Genomic DNA, 27,167 nt, shown 5'->3' on the forward strand with positions numbered 1-27,167 from the left:
ATCTTAAGCGCACTCAGAAGCTGTCAAAAGGCTATAATTATAGCAGCCCAGAGTAGACTGGTTCTTGAGAAACTTGTGGAGCAAACAGACTTGTTTTTGTTGAATGATGAATGATTATTTCTCATTTTCGGGGATTTTTTTTAAACTCCTACACGTAAAACCTTGGCTACAGGTGCCAATAGGCTTACACAGAAATGTGCAATTAATTTTGTTTAACTATGATTTATGAGTTATTAATTTATAATTTAATAATGTATGATTTATGCACCTAATTAGTTGTTGTTCGAAATGGTTAAACACCAAACAGAACGAGCTTTATGGTAGTCTGGTTGCTACATTTGCATGGCCCCTGCTGTGCCTGGCGACAATGAGCAAAGAAAATTCCGATCTAGCGGCATTTTCCGAAGAGTATGTTATAGCTTTTCATTGTTTACTAAATTGCGAGCTGAGGCCTGGCTCGCTTTCCCGGTGGGGTTGCCTGTTGCCGTTTCCGCTGCCCGTGGCCCGTGGCCCGTTGCCGTCGCCCGTTGTCCAGGTAACCAACCAAGCGACCCAAACAGAGAGACAGAGGGAGAGAGCTCGAGCTCAGAGGAACAACCACCCATGGTCGGGCATGTTTGGATTACAATGGAGCAGTTAGTTCCCGGGTAACGTTCGACGGTGCAAGTAACGCGTAACAGAGTGAAATTTATCTGTGACATTTTTTATTCCCAAAAGAATTCCTAATGGGGAAGTGAAAAGAGAAGTCTGCGACTGAGACTGGCTAATAGTCCCTGTGAAAATGAAAGTAAAACGTGCGTTTTGGATGCTTCTTATTACGTTTTTGGCCATTCTACACAGCCACAGCTGCAACGGTCGAACGGCAGCGTCGGAGCAGCAGCTTGGACTTGGTCAGCAGCCGCTTATACAATTGAGTCACGGTGAGCTGAGCATCCAGGGAAATTTCTGTTGTGTTCTACTAGCACTACCAGCCAAGTATTATTCGGTGGGCTTTGGTGTAGAACTGTTTGGCTGGGTGGTGTTGACGGGGCAGCAATTAATTTGACCTTTGGCGTTATGCGTCAGTGCCCGGTGAGAATTATGTAAAAATTATTTACCAAATTCATCACAGCCGAAAATATGGGCCAAGCATTGAAGACTAATGGCAGGCAAAGCAAGCAGCGTTGGGTTAGGAGCTTTGACCTGTGAAATCAGCACAGGTGTACGAAGTACACTCAATATGTACCCACATCAAAGTTAATTGCAACACGAACACGCAAGAGTACTTATTGTTAAGAGCAGATTTCGGCTTATGGAAGGAAGGAAGGAAGCAGCCGATTTGCTTCCGCTAATCGATATATTTATGGTTATCTATGGGGAGGGAGGGTGTACGCTCTGGCTCTAGTCATTCAGGCCATCGTAGTCTGAGGTATGTACATATGTATGTACAGATATGTATGTACATAGCTGAACCACAAGCATAATTTTGTCAGTAGCAACAGCTTTTTATTGAACGATTTCATGTTGCCGTTAGCTGAATTGATCAAACAAACGCGAAAAGGGGGATACATACAGAGAAAAAGCAAAGAAAAAGCAAAGAAAAATGCAGAAAAAAGTTCACCAATGATTTATCAATAATATAAACAAATCTGTTACCACTCTTACATTAAAATTGTTTTACAGATGACTCCGATGATGATTATCTCGATATCAAAGACGAGATCCACTTGGAAGACTTCTTTTGGACTGGCTCCGGGGATGGTCCACCGGATTACCTCAAGAAAGTGCACACGGGCATCAGCAAGGGCAAGGATGTGATTGTCAAGACAGAAACTGTGGTGGCCACCGTCTATGTGGATGGCAATAATGTGAGTCTGCAGATGCACTTCAACTAGAATCTATGTAGAACTTTTGGGTACTCTTTTTTCTCTGTAGGAAATCGATATTCCCATTTGCCTGGACTGCAGACCTGACGATGGTGGCGGCACTTGGGATTTGGGCGCTCCTGGCATGCCTCCCCTCAACTACTCCTCAACAGATCGGCGCTACTGGTTACTGACTGTGGTCTCTGGCTTCTACACAGCCAAGGACAACCCCTTACTGGAGGAGAAGCTGGCGCGGCTCTATCGTCTGGCTTTTACCAGGTAAAAATGTTCAAAGACAACAAAAAACTTTAATAATTTTTGTCCAAACATTCAGGCAACAAACTCGACATCTGGGCATAAATGGAGCACAGCAAATCGAGGGCGTTTTGGTGGCAGCTCCCCGAGAGCGTCGCAAGTCATCTCCCCTGGCAACATCGACAACAAAACCCCAACCGCCGACTGATTCCCCATCCGATGAGGTGGAAATATTGGACATGGCAGGCGATGATGAGCCGTACATAAAAACTGTTCGAGCGGTGGGTGAAAGGAGTGAATGGTCAAGTGATTCGGAGGAGGAAATGGATACGGAAACCGAAACACCAGCTACAAGTACCAGCAGCAGCACCGAGTCTGTGGATTACAGCGCCTACGTGACGCTGATACCCTGGGAGCTGATACAGCAGAATGGAAAGTCGGAGAAGTTGCAGGAAGCGAAGATGGAAAAACAACAGCAACAACAGCCACAACAAGCTGTGCCGCTCTATAGGGATGGACGTGTTCGGGTTGTCATACACAATCTCACGCAAATTAGCGAGGCGGATGTGCAAAACTGGAGCACAAATACCAACGGGGATGCCATGGAACACGTCAACTTTGTCAATCTCAAATTGTAATTAAATCTAAAATTTAATATTTATTATTTACGTATAAAGTTTCCTGCATATTCCCACAGCAATGATCGTCCCATAGCCAATCAAACGGAGCTGATTTATACGGTTCTGGTGAATGGACGCCCCGTGCTGGCGACGACAGCCGCCAAAGACATGGAACTGGTCAGCGAGGTGGAGGCAGTGAGCACTTTTGGGCAGGCAATCTACATGAAGTCAGAACGTAAGCTTTGGCAGTTATTCTTGCTCCTAATTGTTTATAATTATTTCATCGTTGTTCTGTGTTTAGCTTACATTAGGGAACCCACGGCTACCGCATTGGCGCCCGTTCCGCGCAGCGGTCAGGCGGGCTTCTTCAATTCGGTGAAGAATAATGTGGCTTTGGTTGTGATCAGCTCCCTGGCCATCCTGCTGCTGATGCTGCTGCTCTTGGCTGTGCTGCTGCTGGGACGCACTCGTGCCCGGCAAAGGGAACTCAGCGCAGTCAACAGGTAGGCTCTGCCTCTCCCAAAAAACTCTCTCTATAACGATTGCCTTTTGCAGAAACTTTTCGCGCAATGAACTGCTCTCGGAGGGGCAATCCATGCGACCCTCCACCACTGAGGCAATTGACGGGGATCGAGATGTGGGAGTGCAGAACTTGTCCTACGAGCGAGAGCCACGCATTAGCTTCCCGGCACCACCGGCGGATAGGACTCACTCGCGCTCCCGACAGGACTCCATCTCCTCGACAGACAACACCTCCGACTCGTCGGTCTACTGCCCCATCAACCCGCCAAGTGCCGATGTGCAACGCATCCTCGACGACAAGGCAGCGCGACTCTTCGATGCCCACAAGCGGCGGCACCAGTATGACCGCGCCGAGGGGCACGAGGACACAGTCTACACTTCGGTGGTGTCGGAGAAGAAAGGCGACAAGTCCAGGCACAAGTCGCGGCGGAGATACTTAAACGAGAACCGCGTTGGCTCCCTCGAGACGAGTCCCGTTCAGGGCTCCCTGGCGGGACACTCCTCAGCGGAGGAGGGCAGCCACGGCTCACCGGACGCACTGCGGCGCAGCTATGAGAACTTTCAGCGGAATGAGGCGTACAATCTGCACAACAATTACCATCGCAACAAGCTGCTGAAGCAGCAAGACAAGAAACTCGGCAGCGGTGCCTCGCCGGAGGCCATAAACAGCGAGATTATTCGCACCCTGCAGCCCTCGGACAAGTCTTCGGACACCGCCAGCGTGGGCTCCTTTCTGTCGATGGCTTCTGTGAGAGCCTTTCCGAAGAACACTCTGCCGGAACCCCTCAACCGTGTGCTGGATCCCGTGTTCGTCACGTACTACGACAATGTGAACGCCGTTGCCCCGAAGCCAGGCGCCACGCACAGCTCCCAGCGCTCGCTGAAGTCACAGAAATCTGTGGGCACCATTGCCGCCATAGCCAGCTTTCCCAGTCCCAAGGCGCCGCCGAACTCGGTGCGCAATGTGCGCTCTGCGGCGGCTGCCTCGGCGCACAGCGATAATCCCGATCCAGGTGTGATTGGTCCCGTGGTCTGGGAGCGACACAAGAAACGTTTGGCAGCCACCGAGAGTCAGGGTGAGGCGGGAGGAGATGCACCAAGTCCCAGTAGAACCAGTAGAAATGATGATAAAAATGTTGATGAAGATGATGTTCGATTTGGGGCGAAGTCACAGTCCGAGTCACGTTACTAAGGCTACCTTAACGTACCGTACCGTAGCGTAGTTGTTGCTTATAATTTATGTAGTTACTTGGTAGACAACGTAGATACCTCTTAGCATTAGAGTTGTTCTCCTTCTGGTCTCCCCTCCACTCCCAACACGAGCCACACATTTCAATTGAACCCTCAAATTCTCCAATCAATCTTCCCCAGAGGCTCTGGCCTATGCAGACTATAACACAAGTCCATTTCACAATCCCTCGGCTATACGCAACCATTACGAGGGCCTACTCGAGGGCGCCCTGCAAATGTATGCCAGCCAGGATGACATTCCCATGCCCTTGCCCACGCACAATTTCACAAATAGCAGACGCGCCGCGACCAATCGTGAGCATCGCGGCTCCTCCGCGGGATTGCCCAGGTAGGTGGCCCAAGAAGGAGTAACCCAAAAGGAGCATATAAATAGCTGCAACCTTTTCTTTGCCTTAAGCTTTTATCCAACAGCTGGCAGCAGAGCTGCAGCCGAACGGCCAGCGACAGCCCAACCGGAGAAGACCACAAAGCTGTCGTCCACGCAGCCTCCCTCACCCACCCACAGTGCGTGGGGTGGTGGCAGCATGTACAGCTCCCATTCAACACTGAATCGTCCCTTGAGTGCGGGACACCATCACAGAGAGGAGGACCTTTACACAGAGGTGCCCAAGCAGGCAGCCACAAGCAGCGCCTCCGCCTCTGCAGCGCCTCTCATCGAGGCCATACAAACAGAACTGCGAAAATTTAAGCAGCGAAAGGATTAGAGAGCGCAGAAAGGATCTTCAGCCTATTAAATGCATCACACAAATAAACATATTGAACATTTTGCAACTAATTTAGAATACAACTTTTCTCAAAACTCAAACTTTAGTTCTGCATTCTGCGGGATTTTGCATTTAAAACTTTAATTTTATTTTCAAGCTCTCATCAGCTCTCGTTTATTTGTTTATACAATATTTTGTAGGACGTGTATCTAACCCAAAGACATATTTGCTCTATACCCGTTATAGATGTTAAATTAGAAGCTGAATTCGATTAGAATTAATTATGATAATTATGATGCCAAAATGTGTATACGCTCCGTGGTGTTCCCATGTCCTGCCGCGGCCAGTGTCTAGTTGAATTCCTGCTGCCCCTTGCCGGCATCGTTGAATGCCTTGGCATCGACACTTCGCTTGCCCAGCCGAGGTCCAAACCACAGGCCCGAGGAGGCACTGGGCCCAGTGCGCTTGTCCAGCACCTGCTGCAGAGCCAAGAGATGGGCCCACTTGCGCAGCTCGGCGTCGCTGCGGCCCACGCGCGGAAAGGCCACTAGACCAGCCCGCTTCTGATAGTCCGCCTCTGAAAATTGCCCAAATTGCATGTCCCCAAAGATATCAGTTACAACAGCTAGTCTCCGCTCTCATTACTCCTGCATGCCATACCAGTGTAGTCCTCCTGGGAGGCATCACCGTAAATGCCGTCGAAGACCGCGGCATCACTGGCATCGCGCAGACTGTTGGCCAGGCTGGGATCGCTGCGACCGACGCGGGGAAATGCATAGAGTCCCATGTTGGCACCACGCCGATTCTTGTCATGGTTTAGCTCTGTGTGAGGGCAGGGCAGTCATTTTTTTTATTAAATTAATATTTTCATTCTCTGCTTAAAGTTTTGAAAGTGTTTTTAGAGAAATTTCATGCAGAATATTAAAGGGAGGAATGCAAAAAGTGTGAGAATATAAAAAGGATGTGGAGCATGACTGAAGCTTTTTTACCTTTTTCTTTTAAAGGTCCTGAAAAATAGCAATGATAATTATTTATGCACTTTAAGTATTCCAAAATGAAGGTAAATTTGTGGCAAAAAGGGTTAAGTTTGCTCGGGTTCCAGATCGTAGTGGAAATCATTGAAAGATTGCTAACCTAAGCTGAGAGTTCCACTTGTTTTAAACACCATTTACAATAATCTTATACCACGATAAGTAGTTTTATTCCCCCGACTCACCTGCTGTGCTGAATTGTGCCAGCAAAACGAGCAGCAAAATGGCACTGACAATGTTGTACAGACTGCAAATGGCTTTCATTTTGTTCCAAAACTAAGAATTATCTAAAACTATTTTCGATTTGTTTGGATGGCTGCAGTTCTGTTGGCTCCGTCAAATGTTTCCTTGGGCACGTTCAATGATTTTCTGATGCTGCTGGTGGCCACTCAACGGCTTTTATAGGGCCCCAGGAGCATGGACATTGGCTGGGATGTAAATAAATTACGTCAAGAGCAACAGGGAGGCTGACAAAATGTTGCTGCCACCGCCAGTGGTTGGGTGCTGGCAACAGGTGGCTGTGGCAACATGTTCCATGCCAAATACAAAGCGAAACTCGCAGCCCTCGGGGCAGGGATTGAATGATTAAATGACCAGCGGGGGCAGCCGCAGTCTGGAAACATTTTTCTGCATTTGGAAGTTACTTTATTGCTCACATTGGACTGCTAATACATTTGGGTTACTATCATCTAATATTATTTCAGGAGAGATCTCTGTGGCAGGACCTACAGCCAGCCGGAAATCATGCGACCCGTGACCGTGGACTTGCCCCGCTCGCCGCCAGCTGCCGCGCTGCTCTGACCCACCTTGATGGCCGGTTTGAGTGGTGCTGCTGCTGCTGCCTTCTTGTCCTTGTCATCCGCTGTCTTCTTATCCTTATCATCGCTTGGTTTCTTGTCCTTATCGTCCCCAGGTTTGGCTTCGGACTTGCCATCCCCTGGCTTCGCTTCGTCAGTTTTCGTGGGTGCTGGCGTCTTGCCGTCGGAGGCTGCCTTCGGCTCCTGACCCGCGCCTGCCTGGGTGGGTGCACTTGGGGTTTCATTGGCCGCCTTGGTGGCTCCTGGGGCACCCGCTGCAGGTGTCTTTGCATTCGGATCAGGTTTGGCATCCGCTGGTGCCGCAGGTGCCGCACTTTTGGCAGCTCCTCCTGCTGCCGCGGGCTTTGCCGCCTCGGTCTTGGCCGCTTCCTCCTTTTTGACAGCTGCTTCGGGCTTGGCCGGATCTCCTGGCTTCGGTGCCGCTGGCTTTGTATCCGCCGGTTTGGATGGTGGTGCGGGGGCATTTGGCTTCTGCTGGTCGCCGGGCTTGACACTGCCCTGGGGCTTGGGTGCTCCTGCTGCCGGGACGGGCTTCTGATCGGCAGAAGCCTTTGCTCCAGCTGCTCCTGGCTTCGAGTCTGACTTCTTGTCCTTGTCGTCACCTGTGGCGGATTTCTTGTCATCCGCTGGCTTTTTCATGGCGCTCTTGTTGTCGGTGCCATCAGCGGGCTTCTCGTCAACATTCTTCACGGAAGCTCGGGCCAAAGCAGCTGAAGCCAAGCCACCAGCACCGGCCTTTTTGGACTGCAGAAAAGTTAAAATTAGTTGGAAGAAAAGTGCTAAAAGTAGTACTAAAGTAGCCTCACCATAGTGCCCTCCAGTTTCCTTTGCTCGTCGGTTTTCGGTGTTTCCTCATCATCGGCCAGCGACACTTCATCGGCGGCCATCTTCTTACGCATAAACTTGACATAAGCGACGCGCGTGGCACGCGTCACTTCGCCCAAGTTGGGATTGAATTCTGTTCAGGGTCAAAGGAAAGCGGATAAATACGAGTCTGAGCATAGCCAGGGACATTGGGCCTACCAATCAATTGATGTTGATCCATGGCCAGACCCTCATTGGCCTGCTCGATGATCTTTCGCCGCAGACTGCGCTGACTGTGCCGCTGCATGGAGGAGCGCTTCGAGCCAATGGGATCCGCAGTAAAGGTATTCTTGCGGGCAATGGCATTCCAGTCCTTTTCGCTATAAGTTAAGGATACACTGAGGTATAATTTCAACATCTTTACACCCTGCCCTCACCCCTTTTGCGTCTTCTTTCTGCCTATGACCTTGGCCAACGATGCAAAGATATCGAGTCCGCCCTCACTCTCATTCATTTCCTGTTTCAAATTCTCCACAAAGCCAATCTGGAAGTCCTTGAGTATGCGTCGTTCCATTACCTTGCCCTTGGTGGTGCGAGCAACGCCTGCAAATGAATATTTATGCAAATTAAGTGGGGAATTTGCCTCTTTAAATCGCTTTCGAGCTGTCTGTTACCCGCTGTCTTCTTCTCAATGTCGGGCACATCCCAGCTATTATTCGTGAAAATCTCCAGCAGCTCGAAGCGCAGCGAGCTAATATCCTGGCGCACCTCAATGATATCATCCTCGGTGATGCCGTAGTCGTCCCGTTTTCGCTGCTCGGCGGTGACAAAACGCCTCACCAGCAGCTTCATCACTTTGTCATGCAGAACCTGTGCCCGCTCCATGGATTTGCGCTGAGAGAGAGTGAGAGAGTGGGTGGCAAGGATTGAGCTATTAGTAAGTAGCCGCAGGAGCTTGATTGAAAATGATTTGCCTGTTGCCCTGCCCCCGTGCTGAGCTGCATGAGGTCACCCTTTGACCCATGTACCTACCATAAAGCTCTTGGTTCTTGATGGCCGCTTGCGTCCGAGGGTTTTGCGCAACATTTTCATGTTGGGGCAGAGATTGAAAGGTGGAGGGATGGTGCCGCCATCCTCGAAGTAGCTCATCCACAGCTGCGAGCGTGCGAATTTCCACTCGGTGTCGGCGCGCTCCGAAATGATTTGATACGAGTTGGACATCATGGCAATCAGCATGTTGAGCAGCACAATAATGTTGATGACGGAGTACGAGCCGAACATGAGCAGCGCCCAGAAGCGTGTGAAGCTCTTGATGCCAGCCAAATCGAAGGAGACAAGATCCACCAGACCAAAGGATGCCCAAAACAGGGATTGGGAAGTCTCAAACAAGCTGAAAGTAGAAGGAAAACCATTAAGGGGGAAATATAAATAGAGTTTGTCTGCCTACGCACTTGGAGAAACGTCGCCAAATGGTGCAGGCCTTTTCCTGATCATCAAAGTCCGCCACATCGGGATGCAGATGATAGCACTTGTTCTTCTCCATCTCCGCGTAGTACCACAAGAGTTGATTCAAGCCACAGCCAAAGGCAAAGAGCACCAAAGTGTAGATAAAGAAGAACTTGATGATGTCAATGATCATGCGTCCCAGCGAGACTTGCAGCGGTCCCAAGTGCGGATTTATGGAGAAGATGTGCACAAGCTTGAGGTACGAGAAGACCATGCCAGCGGCGAAGGCGCCCTCCGAGAGCAGCATCGGATCGAAGGGGTGCCAGTGCTCGCGGGGAAAGTACGGATCGATGCCGCGGAACCAAAGATCTCGCTAAAGATGAGACAAAGAACTTAGTTATAGTAGCCAAAAGGGTTAAGGACTGCTCTCACATGAACTATAATCCAGGCTGTGGCTCTGCACAGAATCCACGTGACGTAGAACATGTTCGATATGAAATCGACAATGTTCCACAGATCCATGATGTACTCGAACAGCCCGTCCGAGTAGAGCGACTTGAGTTCCTCGAATACCAGTGCCATGATGTAGGTTATGATGGCCAGCTCAATGGGTCCCGGCAGTGAGCCACGTTCGTGCTTGCGCCAATCATCCAGCATGGTGATCATCCACGGAAAGGCCAACAGCTCGAAGGTGATTTGCACCACGCGCAGCGAGGCAGCGCCCAGCAGCACTGTGCAAGGGAAATGGGAAAGTGGTAGAGATTAAAGCCACATGCAACATTCAGTTTTACCCACTCAGAAAGAACATGTACGAGCAGGAGTGTGTGATGAACTTGACGAAGGGTTTGCGCATAAACTTGGCACCCTCCGAGTCCGGCGCGAGGATATACTTCATGCTGTAGATGGGGAAACTGCCGCCCAGCTTGATGACATCCAGGAGCTGCTGCGAGGCCTGTTTGCGCCGAAAGCCAGGCAGGCCATCGTACCAAATGGCAGCCAGCAATTGCTGCACATTCGGATGGGCCACAAACTGTGGAAGCGAAAGCAAATGCATTAAGGTCTTACATCAGAGCGGGAGTGAAGCAGCACCCACCGTCTTCTGCTTGTATCGGATGGCCAGCTTCAATCTGTCCAGTGTCTGCCGCTGGCCAATGCACCAAATGTCGTGCGAGGGCTCGTGATTAAAGTTGAGCATCACCTCCAGCTCCATGGATGTGCGAGCGTGGTCCAGCAGGGACGTGACAAAGTTCTGCACCGCCTGACGCATTTCCTGTTGGGCAAACACAAACACAAACACAAGTTGGTCGCAGTTCGACAGTTCACTGTGCGCTGGCGTACCGTATATTCGGCACGAAATTCCGATTCCATGGCCTGCAGTCGCTTCAGCTCCCAGGACAGCTGGAAGGCGGTCAATACAGGGTCTCGCGAGCTCAGGGCGATCAGGGAGCTGGCCGACAGCGCGCGATACGCGTTGATCCTCGACTGCGAGTGGCGCAGGGAGTCCGAGGTCTGAGACGTGACACACTCATCGCAGCCGCACCTGCAGCAAAAAAGAAAAGACACAACGCAACACCCTTTATAGACATCCAGCCTCGATGGGCGCTCCCTTCTAATTAACTAATTTTGCCACTGGAACGTGCCAGTTGGGCGAGTGCAGGGCTTACTCACTTGACGTCGTGGGGCATTGGCAGTGTGGCACCGCGATCCAGCAGTATTTTGAGTATCTCATAATTATTGCGGTGTGCAGCCAGAATCAGAGGGGTTATGTCCATGGTGAACGTTGACTTTGAACGGTCCACTGCCTCCCAGCTCTGTGTGTGTGGGGGGGTCAAAGTGTTTACACTTGTACTTTTGGCTCACAAATAAAAGGCAAGGTTGGTGGAGGGAATAACCTACATAGGGCTGGCCCTCCTTGTGATTGGTTTCCTCCCACTGCAGCAGCTCCTCCACGGCCTCCACATACTCCTCGGATATGGCGTGCAGCAGCGCGTCGCCCACTTGGATGTTGTGCTCCAGGAGTATTACCATCAGGTCGAAATTCTCGTTCTCGATGGCCGAAATGAGAGCGGAGCGATTCATGGGATCCGTGCAGTTTATGTTGAACTTATCGGTGCCCTCAAATTCCTCAAGAATTCTTCAAGGATAACGGATTAAGATACATCCCACATTGGAATCCATAGACTCATCCTCTTACTTTTTAACGCCCGGCAGGTCACCACGCTCACAGGACAGAATAAAATTCTTCTCCACATCACTGAGAATATATTCCTCGGCCATCATCAGGTCGTAGTCCAGGCGGGAGCCTGCGGCCTTTTCCGCATCCGATTCGGTGCCAGCCATCTTTTCTCTTCTCTTTTCTCACACTTTCCGACGCGAAATGTTTTAAATATTTTGACTAAATTCGATCGATCATGTTTACCCCCCGACAGACACTTGCTAAATGTCCTTTGGCCCCGTGTCCTTTTTCACGCACAGTATCCACAGTTTGGGCGTTTAGGGATCACGATGTTGAGGGTCCAATTAGCTGCGCTGCACTGTTCAGAACCAGCGGCCACTAGTCGGTATATTCCACTAATTACATTAGCACTTGGGGCAAAAAGTCGGTCAATGTGTGGCCGAAACGCCAGTCAATGGTCCCGCCAGAGAGGTAAATCGTTTTGCCACAATTGCTTGACCACACCTGATGGGTCTCCGCATGCATTAGGGGAGGGTGGAAAGCAGGGCAGGGCAGCCGATTCAAGCAGTGCAATCAAATGCCCATGGTATGGTGGGCTGCCCTACACCTGCACGTGATGAGTGACACACAAATTATGTTCGATTTTCGAAGCCCTAAAAGTGGGATCAATCAGCTCAGTCGAATGCAATGCTGAATGAAAGGTGATTGATCGATTTCAGAACGGAGAACTGTAATCTTGTGTGTTTATGGGGTTATGCCACTGGAATGTTAAATGAATATCTATTAATAAAACATAAATTAAATGCATGCAGTAAAGGTCAATGAGTCATAATTAAGTCCGCAGAGTAAACAACTAACAGCAGCAGCAGTCAGCAAGTCTGGCCAACAGATTCGAAAAGTTACTCTGCTAACTTAACAGTTTCGCAAAAGCTCTTGCGCTACTTTAACAGCGCCGAACAGTTACTCTGCCGTTGTACTTTACACTGTACACAGTGGCCGACTGTTATACGCGCAGCATGTCGACAAAGAGGAACGTTGAAAGTTACTAAGCTTACAGCAATAAAACAACTGAATATGAATGTAAAGGTTTATTGCCAAATTAACACATCCGGCTGGTTTTGCTTTGCCACGATTCTTGCTATGCATTCCGACACTTTGGGCTGGAATTTGCGTAGTTGAAACAACAGATTGCCGCTATGCTTGATCGCGCTGGTAAAGCAGTACGGACAGAGATGGCACATTAATGCGGTACAGCTGAGAGTCAGATCGCTCAATATAAATACATTACTATGTGTGAATCCTGATCAAGAGCGACCTGGCATACATCCTCGCGGACGATTGACGTCGCTGCAGTGCGTCCGTCACAATACGCACATCGGCAAGCTGCAGTTAACCTGCCGCTCTTGGGCGACTGCTGGTAAAGCAGTCTAGCTGGGCACTGCGGGTACCCTAACGCCGTTCCTTCTGCGCAACAGGCTGGCCAATCAATCAAAATCATATAAAAAAGATGCCACTGTAAGTGTAACTTGTCCTTTGACTCGCTAAATACTCCAAAGGAGCGAGCGCTCTTTGAAATGTGTGTTTTGAAAGGAGGAGATGAAAGAAGGGGCACCGCGGTTGTGGCGCTGTGGCCGTACGTGCTTAAGTTGTTAAGCCGAGTGCATTGCACTCCGCGCACATTTCTCTGCTTGGAGCTCAAAGAATTTCCAAATTAAAGACACAGCCACGGATTGCGATGCATTGGGTTCGAATTAATTAGTGTGGATATTTATAGCTCAAGCTGCGGAACTAACTAACTTAGAGGTCATAAAGTATTTGTGACCGCACAGATTATTTGATTAGATTAAAGTGTCCACAAGATAAAGAATTAATGCAATAATAAATTGTAAACCATGACTGATTAGCTTTGCATTTATTAACCACTTATTTGTTTATGTGTATGCAAAGCTCACAATCTTGAAATGTTTTGCGACACTCAATAAAACATTGCCCCCTCCGAAAGAACTCCTTCAACTGCTCAAGTGCACTTGTACCCATATTTTCTGCTCAACGGAAAAGACACAAGAGCGGCAGAAGGTTAAACTTTCACTAGACACAACCACAAAGAGAACGAAAAGTCAGTCGCCATATGTTACGTACATACAGTGGCGGAAAAAATAATAGAAACGACAGGCGATTCACAGTTGAATCCCAAATATTTTGTTTTTGGTGAAAGTTGTTTACATCAAAACAAGTGTGCTTTGTTGCAGGATATTAGGGCTTTATGTAGGACCCTCTTTAGGGCTCCTTTCGTAAGTTTCTTAAGCAGTGTATCCTGATTTGTATGAAGACCACGCTTTTGTCTTGGAAAAAATAATAGAAACGCAGTCTAATTTTTTTCATAACTTTTTTTAAAACGGTTTAAATTGAAATATATTGGTAGCAATTCATAAACTAACGGCAAAAGAAGATATAAAATAGCTTTTCCCGTTGATCCGGTTGTGTTTGTTGTTGTTAGAGTCTCAGAATGGGGTGCGGAGGACATTGTACGGATTTTGAAAGAACAAATATCCTTACACCAGGATATGAATGTCACACAACGTCAGATAGTGTTACTATTCTAAAATGGGTTTAATAAAAGCTTTTTCGACGATTAAGGACAAAAAATAAAGAAACACACGGGGAAGAATGCACGCAACATCGGCTTGGTGCGACACACCACCTTGTTCAAAAATAAAAAAAAAATTCTTTCTCTCTTCGGAAAATTTGAAAAACGATCTCAATGCATCGGTTAGTAGTCGTACTATATGACATAAGTTGATTTAGGTCGATAAAAAATTACACAAAGCTAAAGTAGATGTATATACTTACGAAAATGATATTCAGATAGGTACTCAATGCCTCAAGGTGCTATTATTTCGTATAGTCAAAAAAAATGTGCTGTAGGCAAATGAAACTAAAGTCAATTTGCTCAGATTTGTTAGGAAATCTCATATTAGGCACCTTAATACAACTTCCCAGGACCAAATGTACCCAGGACGAAATAAATGCACCTTGAGGCATTGAGTACCTATCTGAATCTCATTTTCGTAAGTATATACATCTACTTTAGCTTTGTGTAATTTTTTATCGACCTAAATCAACTTATGTCATATAGTACGACTACTAACCGATGCATTGAGATCGTTTTTCAAATTTTCCGAAGAGAGAAAGAATTTTTTTTATTTTTGAACAAGGTGGTGTGTCGCACCAAGCCGATGTTGCGTGCATTCTTCCCCGTGTGTTTCTTTATTTTTTGTCCTTAATCGTCGAAAAAGCTTTTATTAAACCCATTTTAGAATAGTAACACTATCTGACGTTGTGTGACATTCATATCCTGGTGTAAGGATATTTGTTCTTTCAAAATCCGTACAATGTCCTCCGCACCCCATTCTGAGACTCTAACAACAACAAACACAACCGGATCAACGGGAAAAGCTATTTTATATCTTCTTTTGCCGTTAGTTTATGAATTGCTACCAATATATTTCAATTTAAACCGTTTTAAAAAAAGTTATGAAAAAAATTAGACTGCGTTTCTATTATTTTTTCCAAGACAAAAGCGTGGTCTTCATACAAATCAGGATACACTGCTTAAGAAACTTACGAAAGGAGCCCTAAAGAGGGTCCTACATAAAGCCCTAATATCCTGCAACAAAGCACACTTGTTTTGATGTAAACAACTTTCACCAAAAACAAAATATTTGGATTCAAGTGTGAATCGCCTGTCGTTTCTATTATTTTTTCCGCCACTGTATAATGCACTTGGACAAGAAATGTCCATAAGTGTGCGGAATACTATCTACTTATAACTGATTGAATGTGAGTGAGTGAAGTAGTAAGCTGAGTAGTAGACTCGCACTTCAAGTGAATGAATTGAGTGAATGAAAATCGCGAAATTTCCAACTGTTCCAAATGTGTACTTTCGTACTCATTTCCTCTCTACGGTACCGGCAAAGATAGTAATTAATTTATGAGCCCTTAGCCCATGTGTTCAACAATGCAAATATACTGACTTAGATAATGGATTCATGACTCGGCGGCTTGCTCCTGCGGCAGCCACTAGAATAAAATAGATTAGATTCTGATTTGATTTCGAGAATGAGATTTTGAGTGTTTGATTAGTATGTTTTGTATTCTATTAAATTTGACTTCGGGGCACCGAATTTAATATTCCCTTTCAGTTCGACAATCAGTAGATATCTGCCCTGGTGCCACCACCTATGGCAAAGTTCATTAAAACAGAGTATAAATAAATCTGCACAGCAGAATTAAATATAATGATACTGAAAGGATAATCTATCAAAATGAAAGAAACAATTTTCAATTTTAAAATTCCTTTCTAATTGAGACCCAGTTGCCAAGTAAAACGAGAAGGGACGTGTGAGACGCTTCTTACGCGTCACAAGTTTTATACCCGGCACTCAGTACTACATCTGCAACTTAGCGGTTATTTGTCAAATTTTACATTTTTTCTTCATCTGTCATCTACATCAACAACACTACTCACGCCAACACGCTCCTTTAGCTCGCCACCCTCCCCTATAGACACACACTGCAGAGTCGCGGCAGAGGCAGCGGCAGAGATGTGTCAGGGGCAGAGGCCATAAACTGCGCGAAGCAGAGTGTGCTGCTATAAGCTACGGGACGGGGTGGGTTTGGCCACTGAAAATTATTTGGTGATAGATATGGTCATTCCCTACGGAATGGCGTTTTTAGTTTTCTGTTATCTTCAAAATTGTAGATTTGGGAGGTTTTCGCCCTTTTGCGGTGGCGGAAGGCAAGGCTCATTTTTGAAATACACTTGTAACAGTGTGAGCATACAGAAGTCTGGATGCAAAATTTGGTGGCTCTAGCTCTTATAGTCTCTGAGAACTAGCCGACAAACAAGACGGACAGACGGACGGACGGACGGACGGACAGACGGACAGACAGTCATGGCTCAATCGACTCGGCTATTGATGCTGATCAAGAATATATATACTTTATGGGGTCGGAAACGTTTCCTTCTGTGCGTTACATACAACCGTTATCCGCACAAATACAATATACCCTATTTACTCTTCGAGTACCGGGTATAAAAATGCTTTAAAAACATGGTTTGCTAGTCGAGAATATATTCAGTTTAAGAGGTTAAATTTGCCTGCCAAATTTGTGTATACCCAGAACCTCTACCATGTTGTAGACCTCAAGAAGATTAATAAAACAGTTTATAATTATTTTTTCATATGCTTTTATTGAAGAAATCCAAAAATAGGAAAAGAATTGGACTTTTAGTAGGAGATGCCGGTGTTGTCGCGGATCCAGTCCAGGTAGCCGGTGACACGGCTGAAGACAGCTGGGGCACCAGACTGGCAACCAGCAGCAGACACAAAGGAAGTCACTCCCACCAGGCGGTTGCCGTCATGGGTAACCAGGGGGCCGCCGGAGTCTCCTCCGCAGGTGGACTTTCCGCCGTTGGTGTTGATGCAGATCATGTTGTCGTGGAGAGACCAAGTGCGGCTGCAATCGCCCTGAGACATGATCTGGACATCGACGCACTGGAGCCAGTCGGGAAGAGGGCTGCCGTCGTAGGTGCCGCCCCATCCGGAGGCAACAGCCCATTGTCCGTCGTAGCTGTTGTAGCGATCGTTGTAGCTGGGCAGCTCAACCTTGTTGACCAGATGCCAGAAATCGACATGGGGAGTGCGGATCAGAGAGATGTCGTTGTGCAGGTTGCCACTGTTGTAGTGGTGGTGCTGGACGAAGTCGTTGCGGTGCACCCAGTGGGTGTACTGGGGCTGGGTGCGGAAGCTGGCACCATAGTTGATGGTGACAGACTCAGCTCCGTTGGTGCAGTGAGCAGCGGTCAGGACCCAGGAGTTGCCAATGATGGAGCCACCGCACCACCAGTTGCCGTTGCCGCTGAAGAGCAGACCTACAATGTAGGGGACCTTGCCTTCGTAGGCATTGTAGCCGTTGGTGATTCTGCCCTCGATGTCCTTGAGAGGGACAGGGGTGTGCTTCTCCATGGGAGTGGGGACAGCGCTAGCTGCGGCCACAGCCAATGCCAGGAATACGAACAGTTTCATCTTGGTTAAGCTCGGAAACTCATGCCTTTCCTCAAGCTTGGCGAACCTTATATACTATCGAAACTCTCTTATCTGGCTCGTGCACACAGCCACAAGTGCTCCTCTCAATTGAATGTAACCTACACTAGCAATAAATTTTGCAAACGTTTCTTTCATGAAAGTCTTGCCCTGCTGATAAGGTGTCTACAAGTGGACTCTTTGAAGAAAAATATGGCACACCGGCGGCCTACTGACGTGGGTCGTTTTTGTAACAAGTTCTCGATAAAGCTAACAAAATTAATGCAAATAATTTATTTAGCATTCAGCAGCGGGCACGCGCCCTTATCTCTGATGTATAAAAGAAATCTTCGGCGTTCGATTACGAGATTTCCGGTTGTATGTTTTATTATAAGCCTCCAGAAGGTTCCACCAAATATCTGAACGATTTCGAACAAGAAACGTTTGAGATGTTTATTTAAAAAGGGTGAAATTAGCAAGATGGAATTGTCCTGCAGACTGTCATCGCAGTTTTATTCCAAAGAGGGAGTCGGTGGAAAATAAAAGGTCTGTGAAAAATGTAGATAAATATAATTAAACGCCATAACGGAATTTCCGGTGTTATGTTTTTTAATTATATATTTATCTCTAGATTTTTAGGGCAAACCCAAGAAGATTAAATGGAATAAAATGTACTTGCATAACTCAAAACATGAATGTACAGAAAGGATAATTGTAAAGATATTTAATGATACATTTCAGGGGACTTCTTTAATCATGTCGAGACAAGGCTATATAATATTTAACATATTTAACCAAAGTTTAAGTTTTATACCATTTTTAAGGTATCTGCACTATACATATGTATACATATGTACATATGTATGTATGTACTAGTTATTGATCCATTTTGGATACGCTGCTTTCATATACTAGGTTTTCAGATCAGCTACTGCTCTGGTTCTTCAAAAGAAACACACATTTTATTTGACTTTAACTAATTATTTTAATATTTTTTTTAAATATATTTTTCGTTGGTAAATATTTTTAATATTCTGAAAGTTGTTGGGTCTGTTTGTTTCATTGTCAATTGAATGTGTTAAGGGCAGAGTCTATTGCTGTTAAACGCACGCAGATGTTAGTACGAATAAAAATTGCTTGTAAAAATAATTTATATAGTTTTAAGAATTTCATTTATTTATTTAATTTTGCAAATAAAAACGGACTTTTTTTTTGTCATAAAAGTTGTTACTTTTTTTTCTCTCATAAAATTTGTTGCTGCGACCATAAAATTTTGCTGTACCGATTAAATACCAAAAACAAAACAAATCAAAAAACTTTCCCGTACAGAAAACAGACAAATTTTTTGTTGAACGAATTGGGGAGCACCAAACTTTTCGTTATCACAATTAAATCGGACACTGAAAGTTGGAACCTGCCTGTGATCGTGATAAAGAAGTTTTAAAGATCTTTTCCCACACTGCCCAATATTCAAAAAGCGATAATATTTGTTGCTGTAAAATCGTTTATTGAAGTAACCCAATGAAAATATGGGCATAAGGATGAGTTTCCTCTTAGTAGGAGATGCCGGTGTTGTCGCGGATCCAGTCCAAGTAGCCGGTGACACGGCTGAAGACAGCTGGGGCACCAGACTGGCAACCAGCAGCGGAACCGAAGGATGTAACTCCCACCAGGCGGTTGCCGTCATGGGTAACCAGGGGGCCGCCGGAGTCTCCTCCGCAGGTGGACTTTCCGCCGTTGGTGTTGATGCAGATCATGTTGTCGTGGAGAGACCAAGTGCGGCTGCAATCGCCCTGAGACATGATCTGGACATCGACGCACTGGAGCCAGTCGGGAAGAGGGCTGCCGTCGTAGGTGCCGCCCCATCCGGAGGCAACAGCCCATTGTCCGGCGTAGCTGTTGTAGCGATCGTTGTAGCTGGGCAGCTCAACCTTGTTGACCAGATGCCAGAAATCGACATGGGGAGTGCGGATCAGGGAGATGTCGTTGTGCAGGTTGCCACTGTTGTAGTGGTGGTGCTGGATGATGTCGTTGCGGTGCACCCAGTGGGTGTACTGGGGCTGGGTGCGGAAGCTGGCACCATAGTTGATGGTGACAGACTCAGCTCCGTTGGTGCAGTGAGCAGCGGTCAGGACCCAGGTGTTGCCAATGATGGAGCCACCGCACCACCAGTTGCCGTTGCCGCTGAAGAGCAGACCAACAATGTAGGGGACCTTGCCTTCGTAGGCGTTGTACCCGTTGGTGATACGGCCCTCAATGTCCTTGACAGGGACAGGAGTGTGCTTCTGCTGGGGAGTGGGGACAGCGCTAGCTGCGGCCACAGCCAATGCCAGGAATACGAACAGTTTCATCTTGATTAAAGTCTGAAACTCATACCTTTCCTTCTTTTGGCGACGCTTTTATACTGTCGAGCAGTCGCCTTATCTGGCTCTTCTACACATCGACAAGAGCTTACTGGAAAGTAGCATTCTGTGTAATAAATTTTGCAAAAGTTTTCATTCATGAAAGTCTTGCGCGGCTGATAAGGATTCTTCAAGTGGATATTTTATTGAAATTATGGCTAGCACTCACTGGGCCATTGTACGGCGTGTAACGTAAGGCTGTCCATGATCATATATTCTGATATTGAAATCCCTTCGACTGTGTTATATCTGGTAATCTGTTTTATTATACACATTTATAAATAGATGGCATAGGGGATGTATAGATAATTATGGTATATGGCTACCATTGGAACGATCTCGATGAAGGAAAAGTATGTACACATGCCACAGTTTCTTCCGTAATGTAGATAGAATTATTATTCCTTTGATAAGATTTGTAGAGATTTGCAAGGACTATAATTGCGTAGAATGTGGCAGGGTGAAGCGGTTCACTTTTTTTTGGAGGCTCAGCACCACCAAAAATTTTAATTTTTAAAGGGTCAATTAACTGCGATAAAAATCGAAGAATTCACTACATTAGAAAGACTTTTTGAATACAATTTTATATATTTATTCCCGGTACTCGAAGAGTAAATAGGGTATATTGTATTTGTGCGAATAACGGTTGTATATAACGCACAGTATGCCAATGGCCACCTGCAAGCTCAGAATAAAAGAACATTTTAAGAAACTTACAAATGACAGATGGCAAACTGTGCCACTATGTCGCATAACTCGGCAAACATGGCCTAACATAAATAGGAAGCGCACCGATGAGCTCTGCAAACTCAGTAGGAGTAGGTGCAGCTCAGTCATACGCTCCCTTACGGGACACTGGCTAATAGGCACACATGCAAACAGGCTGGGAGCCCCTTATAACGATTTCTGTCGAAGCTGTAGAGATGAGGACGAGGAGGAGACTGTGGAACACCTTTTCTGCTCCTGCCCGGCTCTCAGTAGAAGGAGACTCCAATACTTGGGCTCTCCTTTTCTAAATGACATTTCGGACATGTCTACAATAAGTCCCAGACGGATCGCAGGCTTCATAAGGGCATCCGGATGGGAAAATGGATAAAATAGGGTCTCACGGGAGAGAAGGGAGCGAAACATGCGGTATCACAATGGGCCGAAACCGGCCTAAGTGTGTCGGGTCTCTGACAATCCCCGACAGCCGCCTCAACCTAACCTAACCTAACGCACAGAAGAAAACGTTTCCGACCCCATGAAGTATATATTCTCGATCAGCATCAATAGCCGAGTCGATTGAGCCATGTCTGTCTGTCCGTCCGTCCGTCCGTCCGTCCGTCTTGTTTGTCGGCTAGTTCTCAGAGACTATAAGAGCTAAAGTCACCAAATTTTGGCTCCAGACTGCTGTATGCTCACACTGAAACCAGTGTATTTCAAAAATTAGCCCCGCCCCCGTAAAATGGCGAAAACCTCCCAAACCTACAATTTTGAAAATAAAAGAAAACTAAAAACGCCATTCCGTGGTGAATGACCATATCTATCAGATCACCAAATTGGGATCCGATTGGATCATTATTATGGCCACAATGAAGAAATTAATTTGCAGTGGCTAAACCCACCCCGTCCCGCAGCTTATATTTGTTTTTTTTTACACATTCTCTCATTCACACTCTGCTTCGCGCAGTTTGTGACCTATGCCTCTGACACGTATCTGCCTTTGCCTCGGCCGCGTCTCTGCGCTTACTCTGTAGTGTGTGGCTCTAGGGGAGGGTGGCGAGCTAAAGGAGCGTGTTGGCGTGAGTAGTGTTGTTGATGTAGATAACAGATGAAGAAAAAATGTAAAATTTTACAAATAAACGCTAAGGTGCAGATGTAGTACTGAGTGCCGGGTATAAAAGTTGTGACGCGTAAGAAGCGTCTCACACGTCCCTTCTCGTTTTTATTTGGAAACATTGCATCGGCTTAGCGCTTCTCCTGTCATGCGGTACCGTCCCTGTCGGTTGGGAGGAAGGTTCTTGATTTGCCTTGGTGACGCTGGTCGGACAGTTGTTGGTGCAGTAATTGTATGCAAAAAGAAATCGTCTTAGGTCATAAGTTGTTCGAAATGGGTTCAGACTAGCAGCGCTAGGGGGGCGGCCACTGTTAACAGTCCAGCGTAACAGCTTGTCTCCGCTGCACGCAACAGCCTGTACAAAAACCGTGTTTAATGCTGTTAGCGCTTTCCGGGAGATTGTGCTCGCGACCGCACATACGATCCATAAGGCTCTCGATCGGCCGTAGCGTGTAATCTAGAATAAAGTGACGCTCGGACACAGCTAATTCCATACAATACATTCGTACAGAGTGTTCCTTTGCCTTCGTAATGGTCGCCTTCCAGAAGCTTTCTCCAGCTTTAGAGTTACATCTTCTCCGCTGCCAAATTCACTCTCTCACGCCGCAAATTTGTCCCACACCGTGATGTACCCGATAAGGGTACCTTCCCTTCTATGAAATTCATACGTACAGATGTACAATGTACATTTTACATATTTTAAAAAAGGAAGGAAGAATGTATGTTCCTGGCCAGTAGAAATATACTAGTTGATAAGCCATCCAAAACAGAACAATTATAACGAATTATCTAATCTACAATCTACCAATTATGGCTTGTTATTGCCAGAATGAAGAAATCAATTGCCTCTTTAACTCACTCTCTCTTCATCTTTGGCTTTAAATCTGTTCTACTGAGATTCGTTGTATAAGTATGTATGAGTTCAACAGTTGTTTTGGCTTTATAATCTTTTATTGAAGTAACCCAATGAAAATATGGGCATAAGGATGAGTTTCCTCTTAGTAGGAGATGCCGGTGTTGTCGCGGATCCAGTCCAAGTAGCCGGTGACACGGCTGAAGACAGCTGGGGCACCAGACTGGCAACCAGCAGCGGAACCGAAGGATGTAACTCCCACCAGGCGGTTGCCGTCATGGGTAACCAGGGGGCCGCCGGAGTCTCCTCCGCAGGTGGACTTTCCGCCGTTGGTGTTGATGCAGATCATGTTGTCGTGGAGAGACCAAGTGCGGCTGCAATCGCCCTGAGACATGATCTGGACATCGACGCACTGGAGCCAGTCGGGAAGAGGGCTGCCGTCGTAGGTGCCGCCCCATCCGGAGGCAACAGCCCAGTGTCCGGCGTAGCTGTTGTAGCGATCGTTGTAGCTGGGCAGCTCAACCTTGTTGACCAAGTGCCAGAAATCGACATGGGGAGTGCGGATCAGGGAGATGTCGTTGTGCAGGTTGCCACTGTTGTAGTGGTGGTGCTGGATGATGTCGTTGCGGTGCACCCAGTGGGTGTACTGGGGCTGGGTGCGGAAGCTGGCACCATAGTTGATGGTGACAGACTCAGCTCCGTTGGTGCAGTGAGCAGCGGTCAGGACCCAGGTGTTGCCAATGATGGAGCCACCGCACCACCAGTTGCCGTTGCCGCTGAAGAGCAGACCAACAATGTAGGGGACCTTGCCCTCGTAGGCATTGTAGCCGTTGGTGATACGGCCCTCAATGTCCTTGACAGGGACAGGAGTGTGCTTCTGCTGGGGAGTGGGGACAGCGCTAGCTGCGGCCACAGCCAATGCCAGGAATACGAACAGTTTCATCTTGACTAAGCGGTGAAACTCATACCTTTCCTACCACTTGCCTACGTTTTTATACTGTCGGGGCAGCCTTATCTGGTTCCTCTACACATCCACAAGTGCTACTTTTACTTCAATTTAGGATTCACTGGCAATAAATCAGGCTCAAGTTTATTTTTAATGAATGTTGTGTCTGCTGATTAGAAGTCTTCGAGTGGAACGTTCGGTGAAATTATGGCCAACACTCTGCTATCGTAGTGTGTTGTACTTGTAATAAGTTGGCAAAAGTGTCATTTATTTAGAGATTGTCAATATTTAGTGACCTGAGGGACTCCGGAATCACTCTGGAATAATTTTTAGTATCGATGGATCGAGTATTATGATCATAAATCGTTTGTACATAACACCTTTTCTAGTTTTAGTCTTTTTTTATTTTATTATAAATCATTTTTAATCTAAATCTAAAATATTATTAAATTGTACCAACAGTTTTATCCTTTCAAACTTCGCTAAAAATAATTTACAATTAAAAACATTGTCCTTTAAAGGCAATTTATGGTTTAATAAATTTAAAAAATGTTTGGATTTACCTTTAAATTATTTATTTACTGTAATTTAATGTGAACAAATCTATTTCTAAAAAGTTGAATTTTCGTTAACTGTTTTGATCTCTTAAAAATATAATTTAAAAATCATTTTTCTGATACTCATTAACATTTTTTATTTTTAAACAAAAATCTTGAACTTTTAGTAAAATATTCCCGTCTCCTCCTTGATCCACTCGAGGTATTGGGTGACACGAGTGAAACCAGCTGGAGCACCCGACTGGCAGCCATAAATGGAAACGAAGGAAGTCACGCCGATCAGCTTTGCACCGTCATGAGTGACCAGAGGGCCGCCAGAATCGCCCTGGCAGGTTGACTTTCCATCGGGAGTATCCACGCAAATGACATTCTCGGAGGCAGTTTCGGTGCCGTAGTAAGCCTGGCACTGCGATAGGGGGATGACTTCCACGTCCACGCAGCGTAGATCCTCCACCACATTGCTGCCATCATAGATGGCACCCCAGCCAGAGGCCAGGGCCAAGTAGCTGTCGAATGAGTTGTAGCGCTCATCCAGCCTGGGAAGCTCCACCTTGTTCACCAGGTTATAAAAGTCCACATGAGGTGTTCTGATGAGGGATATGTCATGATCGAGCCCACGATAATCGGGATATCGAATGAAAGCGGCACTGCTGACAGTGTGCCGGAAGGCCGCCTGCTCATAGTTCGTGGCTCCATAGTAGAGGGAAGCCTCATCGGCACTGTTTGAGATTGAAATCTACTCTTAAATGGCATGTCCATATTGTCGGTAGGATAAACTTACTCGCTGGTGCAATGAGCAGCTGTTAGGACCCAAGTGTTGCCAATGATCGAGCCACCGCACCACCACCACCTTCCGTTGCTGTTCAAGCTGATGCCCACTATATAGGGTACCTTTCCCTCTGTCGCTTCATAGCCATTGGTAATGCGTCCCTCTATATTTCGCTGTTCCAACGGCAGATCCTTTGGGTGCACAGCGTCATGGGCCAGGGCAGAGGCCACAAGAGCTGCCAATAAGAGTGCGAGTAAAGTCATTTCGTTGGACTAGCCCAGCTCCCCAGGTTGTCTGAGTTTTATATCAGTTTAGCTTCATTATCGATGCAAATACAAGAGCCCAAAATCTAATCAGCGTTAATAAATGAATGGCAGGTACTTTGGTGGTGCGTTTAATCTAACAGATTTATACTCGCATTTCTTTTACTTAAATCCACACATGCCCCCAGACTTAAACACCTCAATGAAGCGAACATCAAAGTGGAAGTGCAACACGATATGTGGCAAGAGGCAGTTCTAATCGAATGGCATACAATATCCTTGAAGTAGTCGCTAACCAAAAGAGAGACAATCAAAAGGGGGCGCGTGTGGCAGTGCGTCAACTGTTTGGAACCCGATATGACTTGTGAGGAAGCGGAAGCCGGCAAGCGAAAAATGGCTGGAAACTCATTAAGTACTTGTTGGTAGTGTGCAAGTTTTTAAATTTACTTACTTACACTTGACCACAACCCAACACAACATAACACAACAGAACCCTCTCTCAACGAGAGTCCCTACTCAACACGAAAGCAGACGAAAGCTTTGCTCCGAGCAGGAAACTCACCAGAGCTGCGAGAGCTAATAAAGCCGATGGCAGGCAAAGTGCCAAGCTCGTGCATAACTCGACGTCCAGGCAAGCAGACCGCAGACCGCGCCGGGTGCAAGGACAACTCGGATAAAGCAATAAAAACAAAACGAGCATTTCATAATAAAATTAAAAACTGTTGCGGTTGGGCATAAGTCCCATAACTCACACGCCCCTTAATGGCAAGACTTCTTACTTACTTATACGAAGTGAACCACACATAAATTGCTGCCATAGTTAATTGCTATGTGAATGCACTCAACCAGCATTTAAATAAACAGAATATCCCTGGAGGCAGTGAGGACTAAGTGAAAGTTAAGTTTCCGAGAGCTGTATTTAAGGATTGGCAACATTTAAGAGAGTAAAGTAGAGTGCATGTTGTGCCCCATTCCTTTGTTTTCCTGGTTAACACCCACAACCCACGGCACACAACCCATTCCCACAACTGTTGGGAGGGTTCATTGACTACCACTAAAGGTGGAACGATACGGATACGATGAAGTCATGCTACTACCGCTTATGAGCACACCCCCACTGTAGTGAGAACCGGGCAATGTGTTGCTTCTGTGCTCGTCTTTAAGCAACAAAAAGGACTCTGGCAAAATGCATCAAGTACTCAGCTATGAGACGGCCGTGCGGGCAAACAGCTCCCGCGAATACCGCGAATATGTCTCAAAGCGAACGTGCGCCTCTCTGGTGCTGACAATTGCCTTCTTCATGCTGATAACAGGTAAGTCAGAGACGGCAGTCAGGGTCCAATACTTTCACTAACGAGTCCTCTTGTCGGCAGGCTACTTGCTGGGAAATTTTGTGTCCGAGCGAAAGTATCACATACTGCAGCTGACAAAGAGCGTAATCAAGGACATAGATGGCGAGAGATCCGTTCAAATGAGCAACGCGGATTATGCCAGGCTGCAGGAACTACAAGCATATCAAAAGACAAAGGAACAAATATTGGCCACCGCCCAGGTGCTCAACAAACTGCAGCAGCAGGACGAGGGCGACACATACTTGGCCACCTCGTTGAACACGGAAATCTTCAACAAGTACATCAGCTGCACCCAGGATATCCCACCAAACACCACCATACCAGCCAGCCAGTTTATCGAGCAACTGATCGACAACACGGTGGCCAGGCAGCGGCATTGCATGAGGATCATTCAGGTGGTCATCGACAATCATCTGGCCAACAGTCAGCTTTAAGGGAAATCAAAACTGAGAATGGATTAGAGAGACTTAAGAGGGGTCCAAGGAATTACTCACAGGTGTGGTGCTTATGCTTAGGTGTGTGTGCTCAGATATTAAATATTGTTTCAACTTTGTCTTGCATATGCATAAACATATGGGTACATAATGTATCTATTGTTTTATAAGACTTTTATATAGGTGTATGTGTGCATTTACATTGACGTATTTAA

The 27,167-nt window shown here is 46.6% G+C and overlaps 8 protein-coding genes across 10 annotated transcripts; 2 read left to right on the forward strand and 6 right to left on the reverse strand.

Moving 5' to 3' along the window:
* The first annotated feature begins 657 nt into the window (after positions 1-657).
* LOC117898128 lies at positions 658-5,220 on the forward strand. 2 transcript variants are annotated; one of them, XM_034807320.1, is made up of 9 exons: positions 658-920; positions 1,663-1,847; positions 1,915-2,123; positions 2,179-2,733; positions 2,797-2,954; positions 3,021-3,222; positions 3,275-4,317; positions 4,613-4,820; positions 4,890-5,220. In XM_034807320.1, the coding sequence occupies exons 1-9, from the start codon at positions 782-784 to the stop codon at positions 5,194-5,196; spliced, it is 3,006 nt and encodes a 1,001-aa protein (XP_034663211.1). In that variant the 5' UTR covers positions 658-781; the 3' UTR covers positions 5,197-5,220. The 2 variants fall into 2 exon arrangements, with proteins under 2 accessions (XP_034663211.1, XP_034663213.1); XM_034807322.1 differs by lacking the exons at positions 3,021-3,222; positions 3,275-4,317 and having other exon boundaries at positions 4,890-5,219.
* Positions 5,221-5,363: 143 nt separating this feature from the next.
* LOC117896768 (cardio acceleratory peptide 2b) lies at positions 5,364-6,593 on the reverse strand. Of its 2 annotated transcripts, XM_034805243.1 has the most exons (4): positions 6,413-6,593; positions 6,186-6,203; positions 5,857-6,018; positions 5,364-5,773 (listed from the first exon to the last, which is right to left on the reverse strand). In XM_034805243.1, exons 1-4 carry the CDS (start codon positions 6,489-6,491, stop codon positions 5,547-5,549), a joined length of 486 nt encoding a protein of 161 aa, XP_034661134.1. In that variant the 5' UTR covers positions 6,492-6,593; the 3' UTR covers positions 5,364-5,546. The 2 variants fall into 2 exon arrangements, with proteins under 2 accessions (XP_034661134.1, XP_034661135.1); XM_034805244.1 differs by lacking the exon at positions 6,186-6,203 and having other exon boundaries at positions 5,369-5,773.
* A 262-nt stretch (positions 6,594-6,855) lies between these two features.
* LOC117897574 (transient receptor potential protein) lies at positions 6,856-11,824 on the reverse strand. Its single transcript, XM_034806526.1, has 14 exons — positions 11,490-11,824; positions 11,192-11,429; positions 10,964-11,106; positions 10,634-10,835; positions 10,389-10,565; positions 10,091-10,325; positions 9,728-10,026; positions 9,301-9,668; positions 8,882-9,239; positions 8,524-8,743; positions 8,287-8,452; positions 8,069-8,229; positions 7,852-8,003; positions 6,856-7,789 (listed from the first exon to the last, which is right to left on the reverse strand). Exons 1-14 carry the CDS (start codon positions 11,633-11,635, stop codon positions 6,953-6,955), a joined length of 3,702 nt encoding a protein of 1,233 aa, XP_034662417.1. The 5' UTR covers positions 11,636-11,824; the 3' UTR covers positions 6,856-6,952.
* Positions 11,825-16,705: 4,881 nt separating this feature from the next.
* On the reverse strand, positions 16,706-17,596 carry LOC117897982 (serine protease 1-like). Its single transcript, XM_034807094.1, has one exon. The coding sequence runs from the start codon at positions 17,558-17,560 to the stop codon at positions 16,763-16,765; it is 798 nt and encodes a 265-aa protein (XP_034662985.1). The 5' UTR covers positions 17,561-17,596; the 3' UTR covers positions 16,706-16,762.
* Positions 17,597-19,047: 1,451 nt separating this feature from the next.
* LOC117897862 (serine protease 1) lies at positions 19,048-19,943 on the reverse strand. Its single transcript, XM_034806935.1, has one exon. The coding sequence runs from the start codon at positions 19,906-19,908 to the stop codon at positions 19,111-19,113; it is 798 nt and encodes a 265-aa protein (XP_034662826.1). The 5' UTR covers positions 19,909-19,943; the 3' UTR covers positions 19,048-19,110.
* A 2,776-nt stretch (positions 19,944-22,719) lies between these two features.
* Positions 22,720-23,603, reverse strand: LOC117897873 (serine protease 1-like). Its single transcript, XM_034806948.1, has one exon. It carries the CDS (start codon positions 23,572-23,574, stop codon positions 22,777-22,779), a length of 798 nt encoding a protein of 265 aa, XP_034662839.1. The 5' UTR covers positions 23,575-23,603; the 3' UTR covers positions 22,720-22,776.
* Positions 23,604-24,262: 659 nt separating this feature from the next.
* Positions 24,263-25,194, reverse strand: LOC117896466 (serine protease 3). Its single transcript, XM_034804799.1, has 2 exons — positions 24,916-25,194; positions 24,263-24,853 (listed from the first exon to the last, which is right to left on the reverse strand). The coding sequence occupies exons 1-2, from the start codon at positions 25,164-25,166 to the stop codon at positions 24,298-24,300; spliced, it is 807 nt and encodes a 268-aa protein (XP_034660690.1). The 5' UTR covers positions 25,167-25,194; the 3' UTR covers positions 24,263-24,297.
* A 588-nt stretch (positions 25,195-25,782) lies between these two features.
* On the forward strand, positions 25,783-27,037 carry LOC117898614. Its single transcript, XM_034808166.1, has 2 exons — positions 25,783-26,479; positions 26,540-27,037. The coding sequence occupies exons 1-2, from the start codon at positions 26,353-26,355 to the stop codon at positions 26,950-26,952; spliced, it is 540 nt and encodes a 179-aa protein (XP_034664057.1). The 5' UTR covers positions 25,783-26,352; the 3' UTR covers positions 26,953-27,037.
* The last annotated feature ends 130 nt before the right edge of the window (positions 27,038-27,167 follow it).

This window comes from Drosophila subobscura, chromosome O (genome assembly GCF_008121235.1).
Source record: "Drosophila subobscura isolate 14011-0131.10 chromosome O, UCBerk_Dsub_1.0, whole genome shotgun sequence".
Taxonomy (NCBI): domain Eukaryota; kingdom Metazoa; phylum Arthropoda; class Insecta; order Diptera; family Drosophilidae; genus Drosophila; species Drosophila subobscura.